This window comes from Excalfactoria chinensis, chromosome 4 (genome assembly GCF_039878825.1).
Source record: "Excalfactoria chinensis isolate bCotChi1 chromosome 4, bCotChi1.hap2, whole genome shotgun sequence".
In the NCBI taxonomy this organism is placed as follows: domain Eukaryota; kingdom Metazoa; phylum Chordata; class Aves; order Galliformes; family Phasianidae; genus Excalfactoria; species Excalfactoria chinensis.
This window is the reverse complement of record NC_092828.1, coordinates 45,104,965-45,127,549: the sequence shown is the minus strand read 5'-3', so window position 1 is coordinate 45,127,549 and position 22,585 is coordinate 45,104,965. Positions and strand designations below refer to the sequence as shown.

General features: G+C 36.1%; 1 protein-coding gene across 1 annotated transcript in view; it reads right to left on the bottom strand.

The window, feature by feature from the left end:
• Positions 1-3,080, bottom strand: part of GPM6A (glycoprotein M6A) — a 99,588-nt gene extending 96,508 nt beyond the window's left edge. The window contains exon 1 of the mRNA XM_072334224.1: positions 2,453-3,080. Within this exon, the coding sequence (XP_072190325.1) occupies positions 2,453-2,489 (37 nt within the window). The 5' untranslated portion in view covers positions 2,490-3,080. The remainder of the gene's footprint in view (positions 1-2,452) is intronic.
• Positions 3,081-22,585: the final 19,505 nt, after the last annotated feature.

Genomic DNA, 22,585 nt, shown 5'->3' with positions numbered 1-22,585 from the left:
CACAGAGATTGTGTAAGACAGAATGCCATTATTTAGAATCTCAATGGTAAGAATTCCATTTGCACTTCTCAGTAACTGATTTTAGAGAATGCTATGCAATAAGAGGCTTGCAGTTGTTATTAGAGCTGTCATTATCATAATTATGAAATGCATCAGTATGAACTATTCAATTCCATCATGGCTGCTAGCAATACGTAATGCTGTTCAGTGGGAGGTTCAAAGCAACTGCTGCAAAAAGCGCTGGAGTTGGTAAGCAGCGAGCACTTACACTCCCATTGATTTTGTAGGAAACAGGAGAAAAACAGTTCCACTCAAGATGGCAGAAAGATGAAAATCGGATCATAGAAATGACAGATAAAGTTGCTGGGGCACTATGGTTAGAAGAACCGCTCCAGATTAACTGGACTGATTATCACTGATAATAGCCAACACTTTTAAAATGCAAAGTGCAAACCTTAAACAGATCCATCATTTCATGATCTTCCCTATACATTGCTAAAATTCCTAAAGCTACATTCAAGAACTCACAAAAAAAGGTTTTTCTTATTTTGCTCCTAAACTAGATGCTTTCCTCAAACTCAAAATACAGTTTTAAAGTCGCAAGAATCCAAAGCAGAAACACAACAGGTTGAGATGACAGGTTAACAAATATGGTGACAGCAACTACGCAGCACCCCCTTTCCACACCAATCAGGAAAAAGTAAATATAATTTGTCAGCTTGTCACTGTCCACAATGACAGCTGGGTACCACTAGAGGAAGAAAAGGCCAAAAACATTACATTGTAAATGGGAATGGGGTGAGGGGGAACAAGCAGTGTTACCTGCTGTAATCAGACTATTAATCACACCATTTTGAGTGGCTATTGGTCACTCACCTGCTTACCATATGAACAATGAGGACACAGCTCATAAATAACAACATGTGCTTTTAAAATATAAACAGATTCACATTTTCCTGTTTGTTTTTATTTTTATTTATTTTTTTCCTCCTAGTAAGGACTTGGGGGTTTTGAATTTCACAATTTCTTCAGGCAATAGCAATGAATCATTTTGATTCAGTGACCAAACAGTTCAATTTACTCCAGCTCTAAGAAAAAGGATGCCTTTAATTTCTAAATGCAAGTAACACAAGCCAGGCAATGAATATATTGATTTCACATTCAGAAAAAAACTCTTTTGATTTCCATTATTTCTGCCATTTGCAAAGAATAAAGTTTAACCAAAGCAACTGCTGAAATCACCAACAAACAATAGTCCTTATAAATATAATAATACATATGTAAACAGAAGATGCTCGCATATCTTCACTCAGTCTTCTCATGGTTATGTACTGTGTTTCTAGACAAGACCACCATAAACAATCCAAAGCTATATTCAGTCTAAATGGGTCACTTACAATGAGAAAGCATGACATTTACATGTAGGAAGCAGATTGACCAGGGAGCAGAAAAACAGAATACAGCATCAATTCAGAAAAATATGCCATTGCAGGCTATTTATATTAACTCAGTGAGTCCCTCATTCCTTTTCAAAACTGGCAATAAATACAGAATTAAGAGTACATATGATTTAACATGGCAAATACTCCCCAGGATTATTCTTTGTGCTTGCAGTAAAATAAAAAAATCCTTGGTTCCTTTTACTGTAGTGTCACTTTTACAGAATAACATGAGTGCAAGGACTTCATAAACACTGCATTTTTCAGGGATTCAGAAATCAGTAAACAGTGACAATTACCTTGTTTTGCTATTTAAGTGCTAGCACATTCTCTTATGTTATTTTCAATTCATCCAGAAACCTTAGAAAAGATATGTTCAGAACATGCTGTGTACCTCTTGCTAAACCAATTTCAGCTGCTACATACAAAATTCAACAAGATTCAAATTCATACTGTGGAAATACTAAGTTTACTTCAACATATAGCACAGAAAAAGAGAAAAATGCAGGGAAAGATATTGGCACTTCCTGAATATATACAAAATATACCCCCCTTGTCTTTGTTCAGTCTGGACTCTCATTCAAGGTGTAAATACTGGCTACATTGTTAGATAACCAACAGCAACCAGCTTCAAATACTGTGTGAGTAGCTCTCTCATAGTTCACACTCGGCTCCCTTGACCCAGCAAGACAAGCGTGAAAACATGAAATAAATGAAGGCTAACAAAGGCTGGTCTGGGAAGCAGCTTGCATTAAATGTTTGCTATATTCTAAGTATTAATGTAAAATTCACTGTTTAGATTCCTTTAATATTAAGCATCATGCAACAATCACTGTATTAATACTAATTGCTACTGCAGAGAGACAAATGAATGTAATCAGTACAGAAAGGAAAAAAAAAAAATCCCATCTGCCGCATAAGGACATTCACTAACCTTACAGCATGCCGCTAAAGCAAATAAGGAACTGCAAAATCATTATCTCTTCACAAACAGAAAGCAATCATCACTGTACCTTTTTGTGTTTGTCCCTCTTCCATATTCTCTTCCATGGCTACCTTTCTTCACTAGAAACAGCTACAGAGAATTAATCAAAGGTTTCAGTCAGATGTAGGAATAAGTGTGGATTTTTTTTTTCCCTGGGAAGCTCCAACAGCAGAGGCTTAGGCAAGTCCTCAGAGCTTAGCAAGGCTCCCTCACTCTCCTTGTTTGCTTGGAGACAGGCTGTCAAGTGTAATTTCATTCAAATTACTCTTCCGTGAAGATTATCAATTTTTCTTCTCAAAGCTGCCCATTGTGTACCACTGTAAGCAGGTATTCAAATGAACAGCCCGTGAATTTTTGGGGGGAAATTTGGTCTGAGCCCTTATAGCAATGACACCAATTCATAAGCCTTACTTTGCATATAAAAATGGAGAAAAGAAATTGAGGTTTGTTCTGAAATCTGTGTTTTAAATTGGAAACAGGCTGTACTGAAAACAGATGGAGGGGTGTCCTCTTAATGTGCAGCAGACCACCAACCCATAATTCCCCCTATTTGCTACTGAAGTGGGAAAGCCCAGATGCCTGTGGGTTCTTTATGCTGTATTACTTGTCTCTCTCCCCCTCCCTCCCTCCCTCTCTCGCTCCCTCCCTTTTTCTCTCTCTCCCTCAGCACATTTAAGAATAATACAAGTCTTCATTTCCCTCCTTCTCATATATCAGTATCATCTGACACTATCAACAAATTTAAACATTTGGAATATACTAGAAAACATACACAGCAAAGATCTATGTACGCACATTCATTTTTATGCATACAAACAAACAGAATTTGATACATATTAATCACTGCAAATGATACACACCCTATATACATTATCTGTCACGAGTGTCACAATAAACAGGAACTGAGGGGTGGTACAGAGCTTTAAAGCAATCATTGAATCGATTCCTTATCTGATTGCTAGTATCCAGATTCATCTGTGTGCTTCTATTCCCCATTTTAAAAAGTAGATCTCTGATAATGGTGAAGTACGACATGTTTGTACAGGCTTCCTCATGCACACACATGCACATTTATGGACTTAGGAAAAGCACAGGTTAAATACACTTTGAGAGCACAAATTCATTTGGGGAACACTGCAGTCTGATTTGGAATGCAAATCAGATGCTGCAGTCTAGCAGCAAATTAGCATTTTGTACCTTAGTCTATGGGTGACGTAGAATCATTTGAAGAGATTCATCATTTCACTAGAACTGAAATTAGATCATAGATTTATTTATCTTTAATTTTCACTTCTCATTCTCAGAAAAAAAATGCAACAAACTTACAACTAAAATCTACTACAGCTGAAAATCCCTATCTGCATGTAAATAACAACTTTCATTTTCTTTATTCTGCCCAAAAAGAAGGAAATGATAGATCAGCCTATATCACCAAACAAAAAGAAGTGTATATTTCCCATATAAAACTAATCAAGCCAGAGTCACACCAGGATAATTTCTGTATATAAATATATAAATCGGTATGTATTGTAATACCTGAATGCACAACTAATATAATTCTTTATATTAAAGAAATATGTCCTTTGATACACAGCATCTCCTGTGTAAGTCACTCCTGATATAGAAGTTACATCTACCTCAATCATTCCAGCCCCACAGCCTCTTCTGGAGAGAAGGGGGGGGGGGGGAGGGGGGTGTTGAAAAGAACAACACAAAAAACAGGAGAGGGAGGGAAAACTCTTATATGTACAATGACCTAACAAGATCCTGAGTTTGGAAAAAAATGGGAAGGATTTCTGTATAGAAACAGAGGCAATATCACCAGTGAAAAAAGCCTAGAAGACAATGTCTGCATTGCATCCGTAGCCACTGTTAAACATAAACTTTATTCTCAACTTATTTTCTTACATAAACAATAGTTAATCCTCATATTTACAAAAAACCAAAATCAAACAAAAACACCAGGGTGCTTAGGCTGTCACTTGCTTCTAAAGCTTGGTTCCTCTGGAGAGTATCAAAAACTCAAGTAACTGACTGCATTAACAGGAATGTCTTCAAGATCATAGTATCGTGCAAGTTGGAAGGGACCTTAAGATGTGAATCTGTAGGTTCCTTATGGTACCAAGTGACCTCATTTCTTGAAACAATCATATAATGATTTATTTTTTTTAGAACACAAAAAGTACACAAAATAGAAAATAGGCTGGAAATAGATAACTGGAAGAGGTTACAGCTTACATGTGGACAATTACATGGGTGAATTTCAATCATGAAAGGGTGATCAAAGAAACAGCTTGCTTAACAGTTATTTCAAAGGGAGAGGGCTGTAAAGAAAGGCTTAGAAGACAACAAAGATGTAGTAACAGTACGTAGTTAAGCCGTGAACTTTGTTTCAGCTGGGTCTGGTAGAGGGAAATAATGAACGAGGAAGAGAGTCTAGATCACAGGAAAATTCACAGATCTGAAGATGCACCTTTACATGAAGAGATCCCTGAGCAGCAAACTATTGAATGGTAAGGAATATTTTGAAGTTGTTTTTTTTTTCCTTTAAATCTTGCACTGCTTCCAGGAACATCTGCTTTGGGACACAAGGAGATGAGATTCTAAGTTCTGAGATTACTTGATCTCATCCAGGAAGGTCATCTTCATAACAGGTTCAAACACACTTGGATTCTGATTATGGGATTTTAACTTCCAGAAGACAAATACATTCATATGTCAAAGGTTAAGGTGAAATCTCAGGGACCAGTGAAACAAAGTTGAAAACTGCCAAACAGTTGCTTAGAGATGTTTTGTTTCTTTCCTTGCAGTGGTCTATTTTTCTGTGCAGATATGACTGTAATAAAGGTATAATAGTTTCACCTGTTAAACAAAATTCTACATAAGTGTTGAAGTTTCATCTTAAGAGGGGGTTGTAGTAGTTTCAGGTGTTATTAATTGGGAACACACAAATTTTACATCACTTTCCTTCATATTTAGCTGTATTATATTAACACACATTAAAACAAATCTGCCTCTCAGACTATTCTGGAAGCCTTTGTAGACAAAATTACAAATAGATGTTAATCCTAAATCTATTTACAAAATTCCACAAACATTAAGAGTAACAAGAAAATCCAAGAAACACCATCTTACTTGATTTTCTAGGATGCAACTGTTGGGGTTCCCTTCCTTCAGCACACTGTGAAAAATGTTTGATACCAGTGACACACTGGAACAGGTTGTCCAAGGAGGTTGTGGATGCCCCATCACTGGAAGCATTCAAGGCCAGGCTCTGCACAGCCTGGTCTCACTAGAGGTTGACAACCCTGCACATAGCAGGGGGCTTGTGAAACTAGATGACTGTGGTCCTTTTCAACCCAGGCCAGTCTATGATTCTATGACAAACAAGTTCTGTTAAAGTAATAACCACTAAAAGCTGCTAACTTCTTTCTGGGTGCACTTCTGACACAAATGAGTTATTTCAGTAGGAGCTGCACATGACAGCCTAAAATTCCCTCATAACACAAGATGAGATTATTGGTGCAAATGATCATTGGATAACGATGCCATTTCCAAATAGCAAAGCAAGACAGAACATCCAACTGCATAATGAATAAATAAACAGTTAATCAAGAGAATAATTGGAAGCTGATGACATTAACAGATCCCCTGGTATCCATTATGATATTATGAAATGTGGTTGAGCACTTACAGCTTTAAACAGTATGACAAGACACCCGACTTCTACTTCCTGTTTTATAAGGCCTCCAAGTCAGTTTACCACTCTATCCTTCTATACTATTGATTTTCAATTACATAATAAAGATAACGTTGTGGTGCAATGATGACTTGATCAGCACATAACAACATTACTTAAAAATAGAAAAACAAATAACATTGTGTCTCAACAACTGATTAACAAAAAACTCAAAGCCAGCTAGAGTTATCCCAGCACTTTGCTGCAATGGCTGCGTGAGCAAATTGTGAAGCTTAGCTGGGTGGTTGTGAAGCGGAAAGCAATACTGGTGCTGCTTATTTCAGGAAACTCATTTCAAATTAACTCCAGTTTGGTCCCATGGATTCACTGTCCTATAAGGATCAGGTGCATTAGGCATGCTCCTGGAAAGTACGTTCCAATGTTCTCGGAGAGCATCCATAATGCAAATCAAGACACAGCAGACAGGAAAAATTGTGACATTTTGTATGCTCACTCCTGATGCAAACAAAAATATAAACCCATAGTAATTGTGTGAAAGTTAGGCAGCAGATTAGGGAAAACTGAGAAAATTAAGGTTGGATTATCAAATTTAGTATTTAGAGTGTTCTACAATTAATATTCATATTTCTATATTCAAAATATAAATGTAACTATAAAATGCCAGAACAAGAAATCCAAATAGATTTATTTGAAGCACTGAGAAATCTGCCTTGTTACCTGTTCTAAGATGGAAATTTCTTATCTACAGCTTCCCATTATGCTTGTCAAATAACTAAACAACACAGTCCATTCCAGAGTTTTACTCATGCCAGACATTCATGAAAGTGTCTTGTGGAAAGGGGAAATGCTTAATGACATGACAAATTATCAGAATTAGTAGGGAAATGGTATATTAGCAGAGAAAGGAAGGAAGTGGAAGGTGAAAATGTAACTTTGGTTGAGTGTTGTTGTTCATCCCAGCGATGGGATGTGCATAGCTCTGTTAATCAACAATAATTTTAAAAATTATGAGCTGACAACATATTTATCTAAAGGAACAGAGCAGGAATTTAAACCAAACTATTACCAAAGAAATGGCAGGATGGTCATATAATAAAGCTATTTCTGAATAGGCCTTCACTTGATTTGTGTCTATTGCTACTTAAAGAAATATTCAGTCTCTGACTAATGATATCTAATTACTGACTGTCAAACAGAGAGAAACAAGTGACACACAAATGCAGAATACTGTAAAAGAGGTTAAAGAGGTATGAGATAACTTGCCTTACAACACCATAGATAAGAGCTTGCTCCTCTCAGTACTCAAATATATCTCCCATATATGCAGTAATAACCAAGAGAGGAATTATAGTAAAACTGATTAGTAGGAACTTAGGTTCAGAATACCACACTTAATAGTCTGGAAGTCTATTATCTGTAACTATTAACAGTAGTACCTTGACCCACCTTATTCTTCATTATATGTATACACATTATGTAACTTATATTATACTTCATTAAATTAAAATAAGGAAATTATTATTATTATTTTTAAATGGTCAAGCATTCAATAATGCCTTTAGGAGCAAGAATAGTTAAAATGTTTCCATAGGATACTGCCAGAAAAGAGGGTGATGGAGGACAGAACATGAACATTGCACAAGAGAATTCAGGGAAACCTCCCACAGTCATTGCATTTAAACATAAGGCACACTAAATTGCTTGGCAAGATTTTCCAACACCGGCACTCTAAACCTGACTCATGTGTGAACTGGCATGTAAGTTCTACAGCCCAACAGAAGCTGGCTGCTGGCATCCCTTTAAATACTGGAGGCCATCCCATAAGCACAACATTGTCATCCTCTAGGACAGCCTGTGATATACCTACCTGTGATAAAAGTTTGTCTCTCTCGTTTATAAGCTCCTTGCAATTACCAGAAGGGCATAGTGAGGTCTCCCTAAGGTCTTCTCCAAGCAAAAAATAAAACACAAACAGAAACACACCTATCTCCCACAGTCTTTTTTCATAGAAGTGCTCCAGTCATCTATGATCATCTTTGTGGCTTTCCTCATAACCTGCTCCAATAGCTCCACATCTGTCTAGTGCTGAGGCCTCAAGGCTTGGACAGAGTATTTCAGATGGGGAGTGGGTTGGCTACATCAGTCAGTTCCTTTAGGACCCTGGGATGCATACCACCTGGCCCCACTCACTTGTATGCATTCAGCCTCATGAGGCAGTCTTGGACTTTCTCTGTCACAGTGCAACAGATTTTGCTCTCCTGTCATCTGTGCAGACACTTTCCACGTGAGACATGCAAGCCTGACTGCCAGTGAAGACTGAGCCAAGGACCTCAGTGAGCACCTCAGCATTCTCAATGACTGTTGAAGCCAGTTCTCCATTCTTGTTTACCAGGAGTAATTCTCCTTCACCTGTCTCTTCTGAAGGATGTACCTATCGAATCCTTTCTTATTTTTCACATCCCTTGCCAAGTTCAGTTCCATATTCACCACCCCCCATCAGGAAGGGAGCCTGCAAATGAAACATCTCTTGCAGCCAAAGCAAGAAGGCCTTGTCAGATTCTCCTCAGTAAGGAGGAGTACACCCCAGCCAGCAGATATTCTTTATAGGTCTGCTCCCTAATTTTAACCAGCAAGGCTTTCTCACTTCTACTGCCCTGTCTTCTACCCCTTCTGAAAAGTTCGTATCTCTCAATTACAGTATTCCAGCTGTTCAACTTATCCCACCATGTTTTCTGTGATAACAACATATTTCTGTGGTACACAAAGAATATTTCACAGTGTAGTATACGCACCTGTTCTAGCTGACCCTGCTTTTGTCAGGGGACTAGATCTGCAAAATCTGCAGAAGTCTTTGCCCAACTAAATCATACCACAGATGTGTTCTATGATTCCCAACTGGTGTTACGACTATTGAAATATTCCATTCAGTTTTTGGTATCAGCAATGCAAAGATGCTGTTAAAAAAATATTTCAATATACTAAAAAAAAAAAAAAAAAAAAAAAAAAAAAGCCACAGACATGGTTAAATGAAACATCCTTTCACTTAATAAAATGAAATTAATCAATCCAGTAAATTTAACAAAAAATATTAGCAAGCACCCACATTGAAACTAAAGTATTTACAAGGAAATTGATCTAATAGAAAACTATTCGCATTAGTCAACATTGCTGGAATTTGGATCTAGAAAAATTCATAAAAAAATTACTTCCAACAGTTTTCTTTAAATCACCAGAGAAACTCACCAAGATTAGTTCCTGTCAGGAAAAATAAATAAATAAAAATAAATATTTTTATAGTCAAATTTTAGCTTAATTAGGTCATAGGAATTCTCTCACTAGTTCTCACAACATCCAGGAGTTTGAACTAGATGACCACACTAGTCCCCGCTGGCTTTCTAAACATTAAATTAATTAAAGCTGTAATGATGTTTGCTGAGAGATTTCATATCTTAATGTACTGAAGAGCTCCGTGATTTCTTTTACTTCTGTAGTCTATATACACCATTCTACACTGAAATAGCTTCAAAATAAATAAATAAATAAATAAATAAAAATAAATAAAAAACTAAAAAAAAAATCTAAGGTCAGATGTATGTAAGCTACCACCAATACATTTGCTTTTTCTTCTCTTCCTACCCATCTCTTGTTGCAAGTTGCTTACATACTGGCAAGATGTTACTCGCCCACATGTAACTGTGTGCACTACTGTTCTATGGGTGGTATCAATCTATGAAAAACTTCAAGCACCTCTTCAGCTACGTGAAGTCACTTTCACGTTCAAAGCCTTAGACTTCTGAAAGTACCTATTAATGCTTTCAAATGCTTGAATTTGATCTAACAACTATTTTTGTCTCAAATTATGAGTGGAAAAGACGGCTAGGCACAGAAGAATACGCAACACAAAAAACATGCAAGTAGCAAGAATGGATAAGTATGGAAGAAAAGAGCAAGAAAATGGAAAAATGCACAGACAAGAATGAATCTTTTTTCAAATATTCCTCATATTCAGAAATGTCTTGCTTATACTTACCAGAGAGAAAGGAGGGTTTGCCTTCCCCCTTGGGAAACATCATCCTATAAGAGATGCCACTTTACAAGAAAAGGAAACATCTAATCTTTCCAGCTGAATTCATGCTACTTCACTTTCATCAGAGCTTGGTTTGTGCAAGTGCAAGCAACAATAGTTAAGCCAGCACCAAAACATAGTTCTCATTTAAATTTTACCTCACAGCTCTCTTTTAACAAATAAGTTTAAATTATTTCTTCCATCTGAACAAATAGACACCCTGTTTACAAGATTAAGGCTCTCTATTTGTTAATATACATCATTTTGTGATGTGGGGTATATGCTATAAGCTAGTGATTTTCATAAACAAAAACTTATGGCTTGGCCTCATGACCTACAAAATGCAAATGATTATCTACAAAATCTTGAAGTTCTGTAGTACCTTTGCCTTTCTAGCTTAGTTATCTAATCCTTCTACTTCACCGTAATACAGAAGGAAAAACAGACTTCTGCACATGTGAAAAAGAATCTACAGAACAACAAATGACTCAGACTACCTGCAGTACCAAAATCAGTTGAAGTTCTCTGCTGCTCTATAAATTTATTTGGTACTGAAGCAGACTTTATAAACTTTTGTAGTTAAGTAAAAGTAATTTCCAGTGCTTAGCTTTCCACATTCTGAACTGAAAAATCATGTAAAGTAATATGAGAGCAAAATACAACTCTGCCAATGAAACAGCTGAATGCTAAATCAGAAGTCATTTGAAAAAATACAATTTTGAGACTGTGTAATATAGTTCTGATTTTCTCATAAAGAGAAGTACAACATGCCTTGTAATTAACTAGATTGAAACGCTACTGAAAGTTATGCTTCTAAGACCATCCACACAAACATCATGAGGTGCATGGGAGGCACAGGCAAGGTACTAAGATCATTTGGCTTCAGAAAAGTTTTGTGTCAGCTAATGCAAAATTTTTTCTGAATAAAAATTACAGAAGAAAAAAAGAAAAAATACAGCAGAAGAGATATCCTTGCAGCAGAGGTAAATACTTGGTTGCTAACCAATAAGATGCCCTACTGTGGGCTCTTTACTTGAAGGCCCTGTTAGGAAGCGACTACAGTAGATTCTTTGTGTAGATGCCAGCTACGTTTCCTCGAACTGCATTTAATTCATCCAAGTTCTGAAAGGAATACAGAAGAAAAACAGCCCAGAAAAGGGTAGATTAGCAGTCAAGTTTAAAAAAATAAAAGAAAAAAAAAAGAAAAAAAAGAAACAACAGCCTGTTTAATGCTTATTCTTATGTCAGGTCCAGTTGCCTGTGTTTACTGCTTAGAACTGGAAAGATCACAAATCTTTCATTCCTGAAATAACACAAGTTGAGCTACACTTACTTATAGCAATTCACTAGCAAGCTTTTTACTCCTTAGTATATCTTCTAACAAGCAATGCATCACTCCCTGAGATAGTCTACACATGGAAAAAAAAAAAAATCTAAGTCTTTAACAGAAATCATTTTCCTAAAGTAACATTCACAACAAGACTAAACAAAACTTAAGTTTCTTAAGCAAGTGATAAGCTTTAACAAGTATGCAATTTGTTTTTTCTTGACTTTGTTACAAAAAAAGGTTGCTAGAGAGAAAGCTCTCCCATATACTTGTGCATATTTTATATACACGTGCATATGTGCATGTATAATATGCATATGGATAGGTACATATATATTTCATGTATCTCAATAGAACTGCAAAGGCATACATATGTTTTTATTTGCATATGTATCAATATACACACAATCACAAGCCACACATACTGCTATGCAATTCCATTTGCCTGCAAACAAAATAACAAATAAGAGCTTTCAGCAGAATGGATGCCCAGCAACAAATAAAAACCTATAAATCATGTCCAAGCAGAGCATACAGTAAGCGCTGCACTGCATCTCTCACCCCAACCCCTTAGCACTCATAAGGAAAAACGTTAAAATCATAATTGAAATGGACTGTGCAAGCATAGGTACAAAAGAGCAGTTTATAAATATCTTCACAAGTACTGATTCAGTAATGCTGGTTCAGCAAACTCACTGGATCCTATAATCCCTTTTTTAATCTGTTATATACTTAGTGCCTTTGAAAGGATCAAAGTGGCATACAGTGTCCTTGTTACACAGCAACATCATAACAGCACAGGTTGGAGGAAACAAAAGAAAGATCAAGAAAACTTTTTTCTTTGAGTAATACATTCTAGGTAGTATTCAAGTTAAGATTCCTTTACAAACTCTACTTGTAATTGCTTAATACATGATTAGAGGATCTTCCTAATCTGGAGAAGGAAATCACATAAATGGATTGCAGATCAGTTTTCAGATGACCCTCCCTCCCCCTCCTACTCCCACTTCCCCCCCTCAACCCCCCCCATAAAAAAGTTCCCAAACACAAACAAATCAAACCATATCTCCTGAACTAGCATCTTTACTGCAAAAAATATAGGTACTGTTTACATACCAGATATCTCTCCCTATGCTTCCTTTACCACTAAACTTTAGTGTTTAAACAAGGGCAGAACTACAATCTGTAGTGTAGAAATTTAGCTAAATAAAGTATCAAAAATATCTTTCCACAAACTCACAGATGAGTACAATAATCCCCCCCCCTTTTTTTTTTAAAAAAAAAAAACAAACCTTAAAGAGGTTTTCTTGGCCTATGTCTCAAACTATGGTCTAAACAATAATTATAAAAGAAAATACTGGCTTAAAGAGATCAGAAATCTTATGTCACCACCATGTGACACCTATCCTACTAGCAGAAAACTATAAGATTTGTTTGGTTTTTCTAATCAAGACTTCAAATGCAGATCAGAGTAACTCACTCTATCCTAAATTGCATGATAAACTATAAACATGGAGATTCTTTGAGTCTTCCTGAATTTATCTGCTAATACTGTAGATTCTAAGAATGCTTATCCACCTCTAACTCCTTTCTAGTCATTTCCAAAATACACTCACCAGGCAGTACCTAGAAACAGTAATCTGAGATGTTCAAGTGCAAAATAATCGCCTTCACAACCAACTTGGAAGGACAGGTTTAAGGCAACACTAACTTACTAGCACACCTATTCAAATTATTAGTAGCATATATTTCCCCAGATTTTCCTGCCTCCAGCATGGCAAAGTTAACTTCTCATGTCATGTTTGAAAGATCTGCCTCTTAGGAACACAGCTGTAGTCATCATTTCACAACTACTGTTATAATATGAAACTTATGAGAGCTTAAAGTACCATATCAGAGCAAAAGCAACATCAGGTACAACAGGAAAACATTACATAATTTACTTTTGAAGTACAATACTTTCTCAGAAATAGAAGATGCCTCCAGAGTAGAGGCACCAATTATGCAATCTGAAGCACGCTCCCTCTCCTTCTGAATCAGAAACAAAATATGCATACTTCCTTATTTTTTACAGATCACACACTTATAGTGCATCATTTTTATATATACATGAAGAAAAACCCATTATAGCAAGAACCATGCAGGAAGATATAATGAGGAGTTAGTGGTCCAGATATGTGTTGTCCCAAGTAAGCCTCTCTAGTCAGTATTCATATATTAGGCTAAGTGACTGCTGAATGCCCCCCCCCCCCCCATGTCAAGTTATGCTTGTTTGCAGGTATTGTGAATGGTGTATATGTGGTCCCATCTGATGTTCTGACATGTGACCTCTCTTTGCAGAGGTTCTACACTCTCTAGATAACAAATTAGTGGTATCACTGCTCGGAAAGGGAAGATCCTTGCTGAAAGAAATGTAGTTTATAGGGAGGAATAAGGACACGAGTGTGGCAGAGAAGGTGTGCTGAATTTCTTCACAAATCAGAACTGTGTAGCATGTCATGGTCACCTTGAGGAGGACAGTCTGATGCCAGCACACCTCATGCCTTCTTGGCTTCTGAAGGGATCTGGAGTTAAGTCATTACTCTCACTTTCTATTCAGTAAATAGCATTTAGCTACCTGCGTTTGAGACATCTTCACTGAGATCCAGGAAGACCCAACACACACTGTCTTTTTTTAGACAGAAACAAACTCAAAATGTCTTTAAGGACAAAATTTTTTCTTCCACAGAAAAACTACATTGTTTTCATGACCTTCCTCCACAGCTTAACTCTTCAGTTCACACATGTATGTAAACAAAAGGGCTAGCAACATCTACTTGTTTTGTCTTATGTAGTTTTGTTATTGTTTTTGTTTTCAATTTTATTTATTTTTAATTCATTCTTCCTCACAAACAACCTTTTTTTTTTTTTTGTTTTGTTTTAACCCTAACATACTGCGACTACTGCCTCAGTGTGGTGAAGTAAGTACTGAAGGTATATTTGTATCTGCCAATATTTGTTCCTTCCTCAGTCTTTTCAACATCAAATCCTAATGGACATAAAAGAGAAATAAAAGAAAGGATGACTGCCCTACCATGAAGTATACCACTGCTAGTACAACACCAAACTTATGATGAAAAGACTAAAAACCTAAGTAGAATAGATAAAAATAAGCTAACTTGAAAAAACAACAACAACAAAAACTATTTCCATGGCAACAGAAGCACTTCATCAAGGACCAGAACATTTCAAAAGGATTTGTTTTATCTATCAGAGCATACACTGGCTGTGTTTTTATTTATTTTTTTTAAACAAAAATTTCTTCTCTGGAAACTTCCCATAAACAAATTGATAAGGGAACACAAGAGAGGTGGTTTCTTTGGATGTGTAAGCTAAAATGCCCCACTGCACTTAAAGGGAAGAAACAGTTACTGGGAACAACATTGAACACATTTGCCTCACAGAAGCCCATCCCATCAATCAGTTAAAAAAAAACAACACATAGAAATGCAACAGAATCCTCATACAGCCATTCTCATTAAGTTCATTTAGATAACAGGTCAATATAATTATGCTGCTAAGAGACTGCTGTTCTTTGCTATTTACAGCTCTGTCAATTTCCTTTCTCTTCATTCATTATCATGCACAGCCACCATATCTTCATGATATGCCCCAACATTTTACACATTTAGCTAAGTGCACATGAAAACAGAGAAACAGAATCAGTTCTCCAACTAGGAAAGCATACCTGTCCTCCTATTATGTATTAACTGTACCCATACAGACAACTTATATAGATCCCAATTCTGAACAAAAAATTATCTTTTACGTTTTACTTCAAAACATATTCCTTTCTTTATACTATTGAAAAACACCCTTCATCCTAACGCTGTTTCCATCTTGCTATTCTCTCTAGTGTCTTCCAGCATGATTAAAAAAAAAATAAAAAAAAAAAATCATAGAATTTTATTTATGTACTAGGTTCACTAGCTTAACAACATAATGTAAGCTTCCTGATTTATCCATTCAGTACCATAATTCAGGACCCAATCCAACTTCATCACCGCTACCAGTCCTTATTTTTATCAGTGCCATCCAAGAAAAACTGCTCATCTCACTCTATAGTTTCACTTTCAATTTCTTTCATACCAAAAAAATAATTCTAGAAATTATTTCCCTTTTTCTTGTGTGAAGTGACCACTTTTAGTTTTTTCCCTACCTTGCAGTCTTAAATAAAAGAAACACAACTGCTACTCTAAGATCCTGATAAGCAATCACAGCAAGTAGACACTTAGAACATCCCTGGAAAGTGCATTCCTAAACCTGTAAAACAAAGTACTCTAGGTTAGAATTATTACCATGCTGTATTGGTATATATGATCAATGTCTGCTTGATACATGACAATGGAGATAAATCAGACTGCCACATACTTAATATAGCACAACACTTTTTTTTTTTTTTTTTTTTTTTTTTCTTTTTTGCCTCTACTTGGAAAAGGAGCATAAAGCACCGAACCAGCAACAGTGGCAGCTAAAGCTGCACATAGAAGTAGATAGATGCAAGTCTTTCAGATCTGCTGAAATGGTTTCATTAGCGTTGCAAAGCTTTATTTAGACAAAGTAGTTATTTTACCAATTCCATTTTTTCCACATTATTTTTTTTAAATACATACGCAACCACATAATTACAAGTCAAGCCTAAAAACCTACAAATCTTTATTTTCCCTTATTTAAATGGTTTACATGAGGGAACTTCATGAGTAACTTCAGGGCATTTCTTTGCCACTTCACATTTGTAAGGACAGCCCAATATTTGCTTCTCTTTCTTCAAAATACAGTCCCAATTTCCCTGACTGACTAGCACAGCGCCTGCAGCCATCCTTACAGAACAATTGTCAAAACAAGCTGTAATCTGGTTACTCTGGAAAGCTCTGTTCTATAGCAGCACTTTGTGAAATGCTCACAGCAGCACAGCGTTAGTTGCAAACTTATTGGTTGGGTGTCTAGCCTGGCTTTGCTCTTGAGCATTGGCATCCAGCAAAGCAGGCTTCTAGCCGCACACTCAACATCTAGATTTTTACTGTTTCTGGGCATCTATTCAGTACCAATTATGCCCTCATACTCTGCTAAATGAGGCTCAGTTCCTAAGCCTGCTGGTCCATTTAAAAAACCGCAATGGATAGTGTCATCTTCAGTTATTGGTTCACCTCTCACTAACTATAAGGTCTATTTTGTCAGTACAGCTGAGCTGTAGAGAAGAGGTAATCTATTTGCCCTGTGTCCCTATTAGCAGCAGCAGACAAAGTGTGCTTTTTGGAGGGCAAAAGATTGCTTCAAAGAGCACCCGAGAACCTTCATTTGGCAAAGGTTTACATAGTGCACAATGGGGGAAGCTGTGGCTGTGAAACAAGGCAGGCAGGAAAGCTGCCAAAGTAAATATCAAGGGAACCTGGAAGAGAGAATGGAGCATACTGCCAGGCCAGCCTTTGAGATGGCTGAAAGCTCTACCCAGGGAACCCAGAAGGGACTGTACTACTTTCTGCATCCAAGAATACCCTTGAAAGACACTGTATTAGCAAGGTAGGGTGATGAAAGGATCCATCACACATTTTCACTTTAAACTATAATGTCCAACAGATCAGAATTTCTATTTCATAAGTTAAAATATTTTAGCTTTTGTCCCAGTCAAATAAATCTTGAAACATTCAGTGTATGTGCTACAAGGAAGTGATGTGCTGACAACTAAACAGAACTGAAGAAGTGATCCAAAGATCCTCCACATCCAAGTAATTCCGTTATGTGCACACCTGCCCACTCACAAGTGGGCATCAGCTTCTTGATATCCAGCACCTAAAATTATAACCCTTTAAAAACAAACCCCTTATAACAAATAGCCAGGAGCTATGGTTTCTTCATATGAACTCTGAAATAATTGTTTAGAAAACTGTCTGAAACTTTAATTGTTGCCTCTTCATTCAGCATTTTCCATCAATGACGGCATGATGAAATAGAAATTACACTAGTTACATTCGTATGTCATACAAATTAAGGTGACTACATTACTGCTATGATCTGACTTTTCATTTTTCCATTACAACATCTCTGCGCTCTGGAGAATGAGAGGCAAAAACCTTTAAGTTAATTATTTCTTAATATCTTTTCCACCTCATTTCCTACACATAGCTATTTTCTACATAAATATTGAATGGGACCACAGAAAAACAAAAGCGGAAAAACTGAAAGAAAAAAAAAAAATTGAGAAAATGTTTTTTTATTCAATATGTTCTGAGGGAACTAAATACACTTCAATGTTTTATTTCACGTAAAGTGATTTACCATAATAAGAAGCAATTCTACTGCTAAAAGCTTAATTCTAGATCTTTTGTTTTCCTACCTGTTACAGAAAAAAGCAGCAGAACTTCCAGTGTTCTATGAATTGCAACAGGGTCAAAGCCAAGGCATTTGGCCAGTAAGGAAAAGATACTCATTTGACACCCTTCTGCAACTGCTTTTCTGAAATACAACATTAAAAAGAACAGCATGCATTACAAGAAAACCCACTTCTAACCTGTGAAGGACTGATGGGTATCTCTCACAAAGATTTGGTTTCCAGCAGCACTTTCCACACTTGATCACCTGAAATGACTGCCAGTGTATATGGCCATCTCACACAGTCCCATCATTGCCTTGCTTACTGTTAGTGATTTCTTACAGCATGATAGTTACATTTTCTGTTGTACTTCTACTATGAAAGAAAAAAACGTTATTAAAGCTAGTTCAGTAGCTTGAAAATACAATCAGGAGATAACTCCTGAAGCTTAGTCAACTATTACTTTGAAAAAGCAGCAAGACCCTGAAGACTTGTGTTTGGGACTATCGCTATGAAAAATGAATAAACATTCTTGCACTCCTTCCCACTGACATCAAGGAGAAGTGATAAAGGGAGGTTGACAGAGGTCACACACTAATGTGAAGAGCTCTGTAGGAACATCTCTAGATCGTAATCCAGACTGACAGCTATCCTATTCTTCTTCAAGGTCTTTTCCAACCTGGGTAATTCTATGATTCTATGATTCACTGTTATGTATAATGCACACAACTTCTCCTTCAGAGTCAGAATAACCCTCTAATCTTAAATAATTACTAGGCTTCATCTAGTCTTCAGAGCTGAACCACTCATGAATCAACTATTTATTTAGTCATATGGTAGTCCAAGTGAATATGCTAAAAAATGGCTAAAGTCCTGAATGTACATTGCATATTTATGCAGTTCTAAGAGACTGGGACATCCATTACAGCTCTACGGTGTGAAGGAAATTACAAATATTAACTTCAAAGAATAAATTACTAGTGCTGAAAGTAATGTATGGATCAAGAATTCTCTGACCATCCACATAATGAGAAACTGCTTGCTGAGATGAAGACTGAGATGATCACTGCGCCATTGATTAACAGTATCAATTAGATATGTGCTCATCCACTCTAAATTTGATCTTTACTTCTTCCTTTTCACATGTATCTGAAATCTTATAATTTCTATTTCACCATACCCAATCCCAATTCAGTATTTATATACACAAGGGTAATTCCTCCAATATAAATTTACATATAAATACGTTTCATTAAATCAGGTGTATTTTTTTTTCCTGAATTCAGTTTTGTAGAAGAGCAGTGTCTACAACTCAGGTAGTAAAACCCAAGCTTTTTAAAATGGTGTTCTAATTTGCTCATGCACAGTGCTGTAGAGCCCTTCCACTTAATATAAAAAAAAATAGCATGTTATCCAATGTCTTTGATAAAGACAGGTCTCAGAACCCTTTTTTATGACAGCAGTGGAAAGTATTAATAGAAATGGTTTCTCTAGAGGAAGAGGAGAAACATCATTCCAAAATAAATAAATAAATAAATCACTGCTTCTAGGGACCTCCAAACTTTCCTCTGCCAGTAATCTATGGTGATATACTACTTCTGCAATGAAAAGAGGGATAACAGGTAGCAGATGAAAATAGGGAGAATTCAAATTTGAAAAATATATTAAAACACTTTGAATTCCTAAGGAGCTTTTTTTTTTTTTTTTTCCTCCAGAGTCTACTGAACATTTACATAACAGCAAATTGAAAGACAGTCTACTTGCTAACAATATAGTGCCATTGCAGACAAATCCATTAGAAGACTAAACACAAAGGCTGGGATTGCTCAGGGAGACCATGGTGCCACAAAGGCTTCTACACTGAACAGTTTATGCCTTCAAATCCTAAGTTTTGCCTCTTGATATTATAGATTTTCAGCCACTCTTTTACCTTTTACAACTCATCTGAATAACATGTAGCTTGCATTCCTAAGGTAAATATCTTCCTACCAATAATAACATCTCCAAAACTCTCAGAGAAGACCAAATTATACATTCTAATTTCTTCAAAATAAGGTGCTTGAAGTCCAGTGTAATACCCATTCTTTAAATGTATCTCACTCAATATTTCTTTTCAAGCTAGTTAATATCAGGCTAACTGTAAGGGGAAAAAATAAAAATAAATAAATAAAAAAAAAGTAGCATCCTATTCATCTCCTAAATAGACTTTGTGTTAGACACTTGTCACTGCCATAGGTTTTACCTGCCACATACCTTTCATGTCAATCTGTAGTTCCACTCATTTCTATTCACTGTAACAGAGACCAAGACTAACAGTGGAGAGAACTAAAGTTGAACTAAAGGAACTAAAAGTGGAGAGAACTACATTTTTCTGCTAGAGACTTGAAAGAATAAGAATCATTTCCACCAGCAGAAGGACTCATAACTCCTCTATATCAAATGCTGATAACTGCGATGCAACAGTGATGGAGTTACAACCCAGTCCAGCTGGATTTTGACATTCCAACTCATCTTTTTCAAGCATGGATATTCTGATCCCCAGATATACTTTGAACTGACCTGATGGCTTTATACACAATGAAAACACAGCATTGTGTTGCTCAAAAAGAAAAAACTACATAGGAAAGTGAATTCATACACCTATTGGAAATGTGGCTAGAGAATTAACAATCTTAGCCTTCTTCCCTATTTCTGTTTATAAATCAGAAGCAACTCAGAGTTTAAAGGAGTTAACTGCAGTATGAACTGTTGGGGGTCTAAATCTCACAAAACATGCTGCAAATTAATATTAAGACAAGGGGCCCATCTAGGAGGAAAATTAGATTAATTCTCATATGAGATACGAAAACACTTTTTCACCTCACTCCCATAACCCATCTGTTTATCTCAACAGTTTACCACAAAGTAGTCTTTGACTCCTTACAATTAGATGTTTATGTCATTCCTATTATGTAACTGAGGCCATAAATCATATGAATTTTCTGTCTTTTCTCTCTTCCCTGTAAAGTGCAGAAGGCTTAAATTCAATCAAAATGTTGCTGCATAGAAAAGCTGCAAAATAAACTGAAAAATCTGACTTGCAGATGGTTTCATGAAAATGTTTATGGTCTGGAAATTGTAATCCATATTGTGACAAGCATTCACTTTAACAAAAAATAATGTTTCTTGTGTCACCAGTGTCTCAAACAGAACTCTGAAAAATATCTACAAACATTTTTCTGAATTAGGTACTTTTCCTTGTCACAAGTCCTGGAACTCCTGTTTGACACAATGCAATACCTAAAAGAAAAAAATCAAACAAAGATACCTTTGATTTGGCAAAGACATTAAACTATTTGGGCACAATATATTCCAAACTTTGCAATAATTTTAAGCGTTGCTACGAGCTACTTGAGAAACTTACATATGTAGGCACTTGAATTCTTTAGTTTTGGAAAGTTACTAGCTGTAATTCATTACTTGAAAAGTAGAGTACAAGTTGGGTAAAAAAATTCTAGTAATAATGTTCTCAATGCTAAGGAACTTTCCTACTTGTTCCTGAGTTTTCATCATAAGAACATAGGTGTAAAAGAGTGAAAAATGAGAGCCTTGTAAGGGGATGAGACGGAAAGAGAATATAAAATATTCACTCCCTTGTGAGTATTTTGGGTCAGAATAGACATGTTGATCAACTACACTGAATCACCTTTCTATTTTATAGTTTTTATTATATCATACTTTGTGACTGGGTCCTCTCAGATCCTCTTTACAGATAAATGGTGTTCTGCATTCTTGCTGTGTTTCTTTATAGCTGATGATTTTATATTTTGCCCCAGATTCCTGATTAAAATATTTAACAGTATTTAACAAACCATTCTGTTTCTTGCTTAAAATGGATCACATAGGTGACTATACCATCTTTAAAATTAATTTGGGAGCCATCAGCCATTTCCTATTCTATTTGAACCATACCATTTTAAATTTGTATCACATCTTTATAATCAAAATGTCAAGTACTAAAAAAATTAATTCTGATTTTCACGGTCCCCTATCTGCTTTTAAATACATCCTTACAACATTTCCTTTGTCAAACAAGATCTACTTTCCATTTATCCCAGCTGACTGCATTAATTAGATTATATTCCTTCAGTTTCTGATTAACCAAATCTCCTAAGAATCATTTAATCTCTTGCCTGGGATCAGCATCACACTTGTAAGAATGCAAATATCAATTTCTTTCACTCATTTCTTTTTCAGTATTGGAACAGCTACTAGTAAGAGTTTTTCCATCATTCTCATTTTTATTAAACAAGTCTAGAAGGCTTTTTGCAGGCTATTTCACCTCTCATAAGAGAAACTGCAAAACATGACGCATGCTTTGACAGCATGGAAGGTCTCTGAACATCACCACCACCAAGCATGGAGAATAAAACTGGAATCATGCTACGAATTCATAAAAGCTGAAGTTAATTAGCACTGCTTAGATAAATATGAAAACACATACTTCCTGTACTCACTGCAATAGTAAACAGTAACTAAACAATACAAACACTAGAAATAAGTTGCTTTCTAGGTGATGCAGTTATAAACAAGAAAAGCTTTAAGGTTTGGAAATCAGTTTCAAAAGCATATACACACACTCATATTTCCTGAAGTAAAATGACAGGCTAAACCACAGAGTAATAAGAAGACCTCTCTTTTGGAAAGAGGTCAATATTATTAAGGTGGCACTGCTGCAAA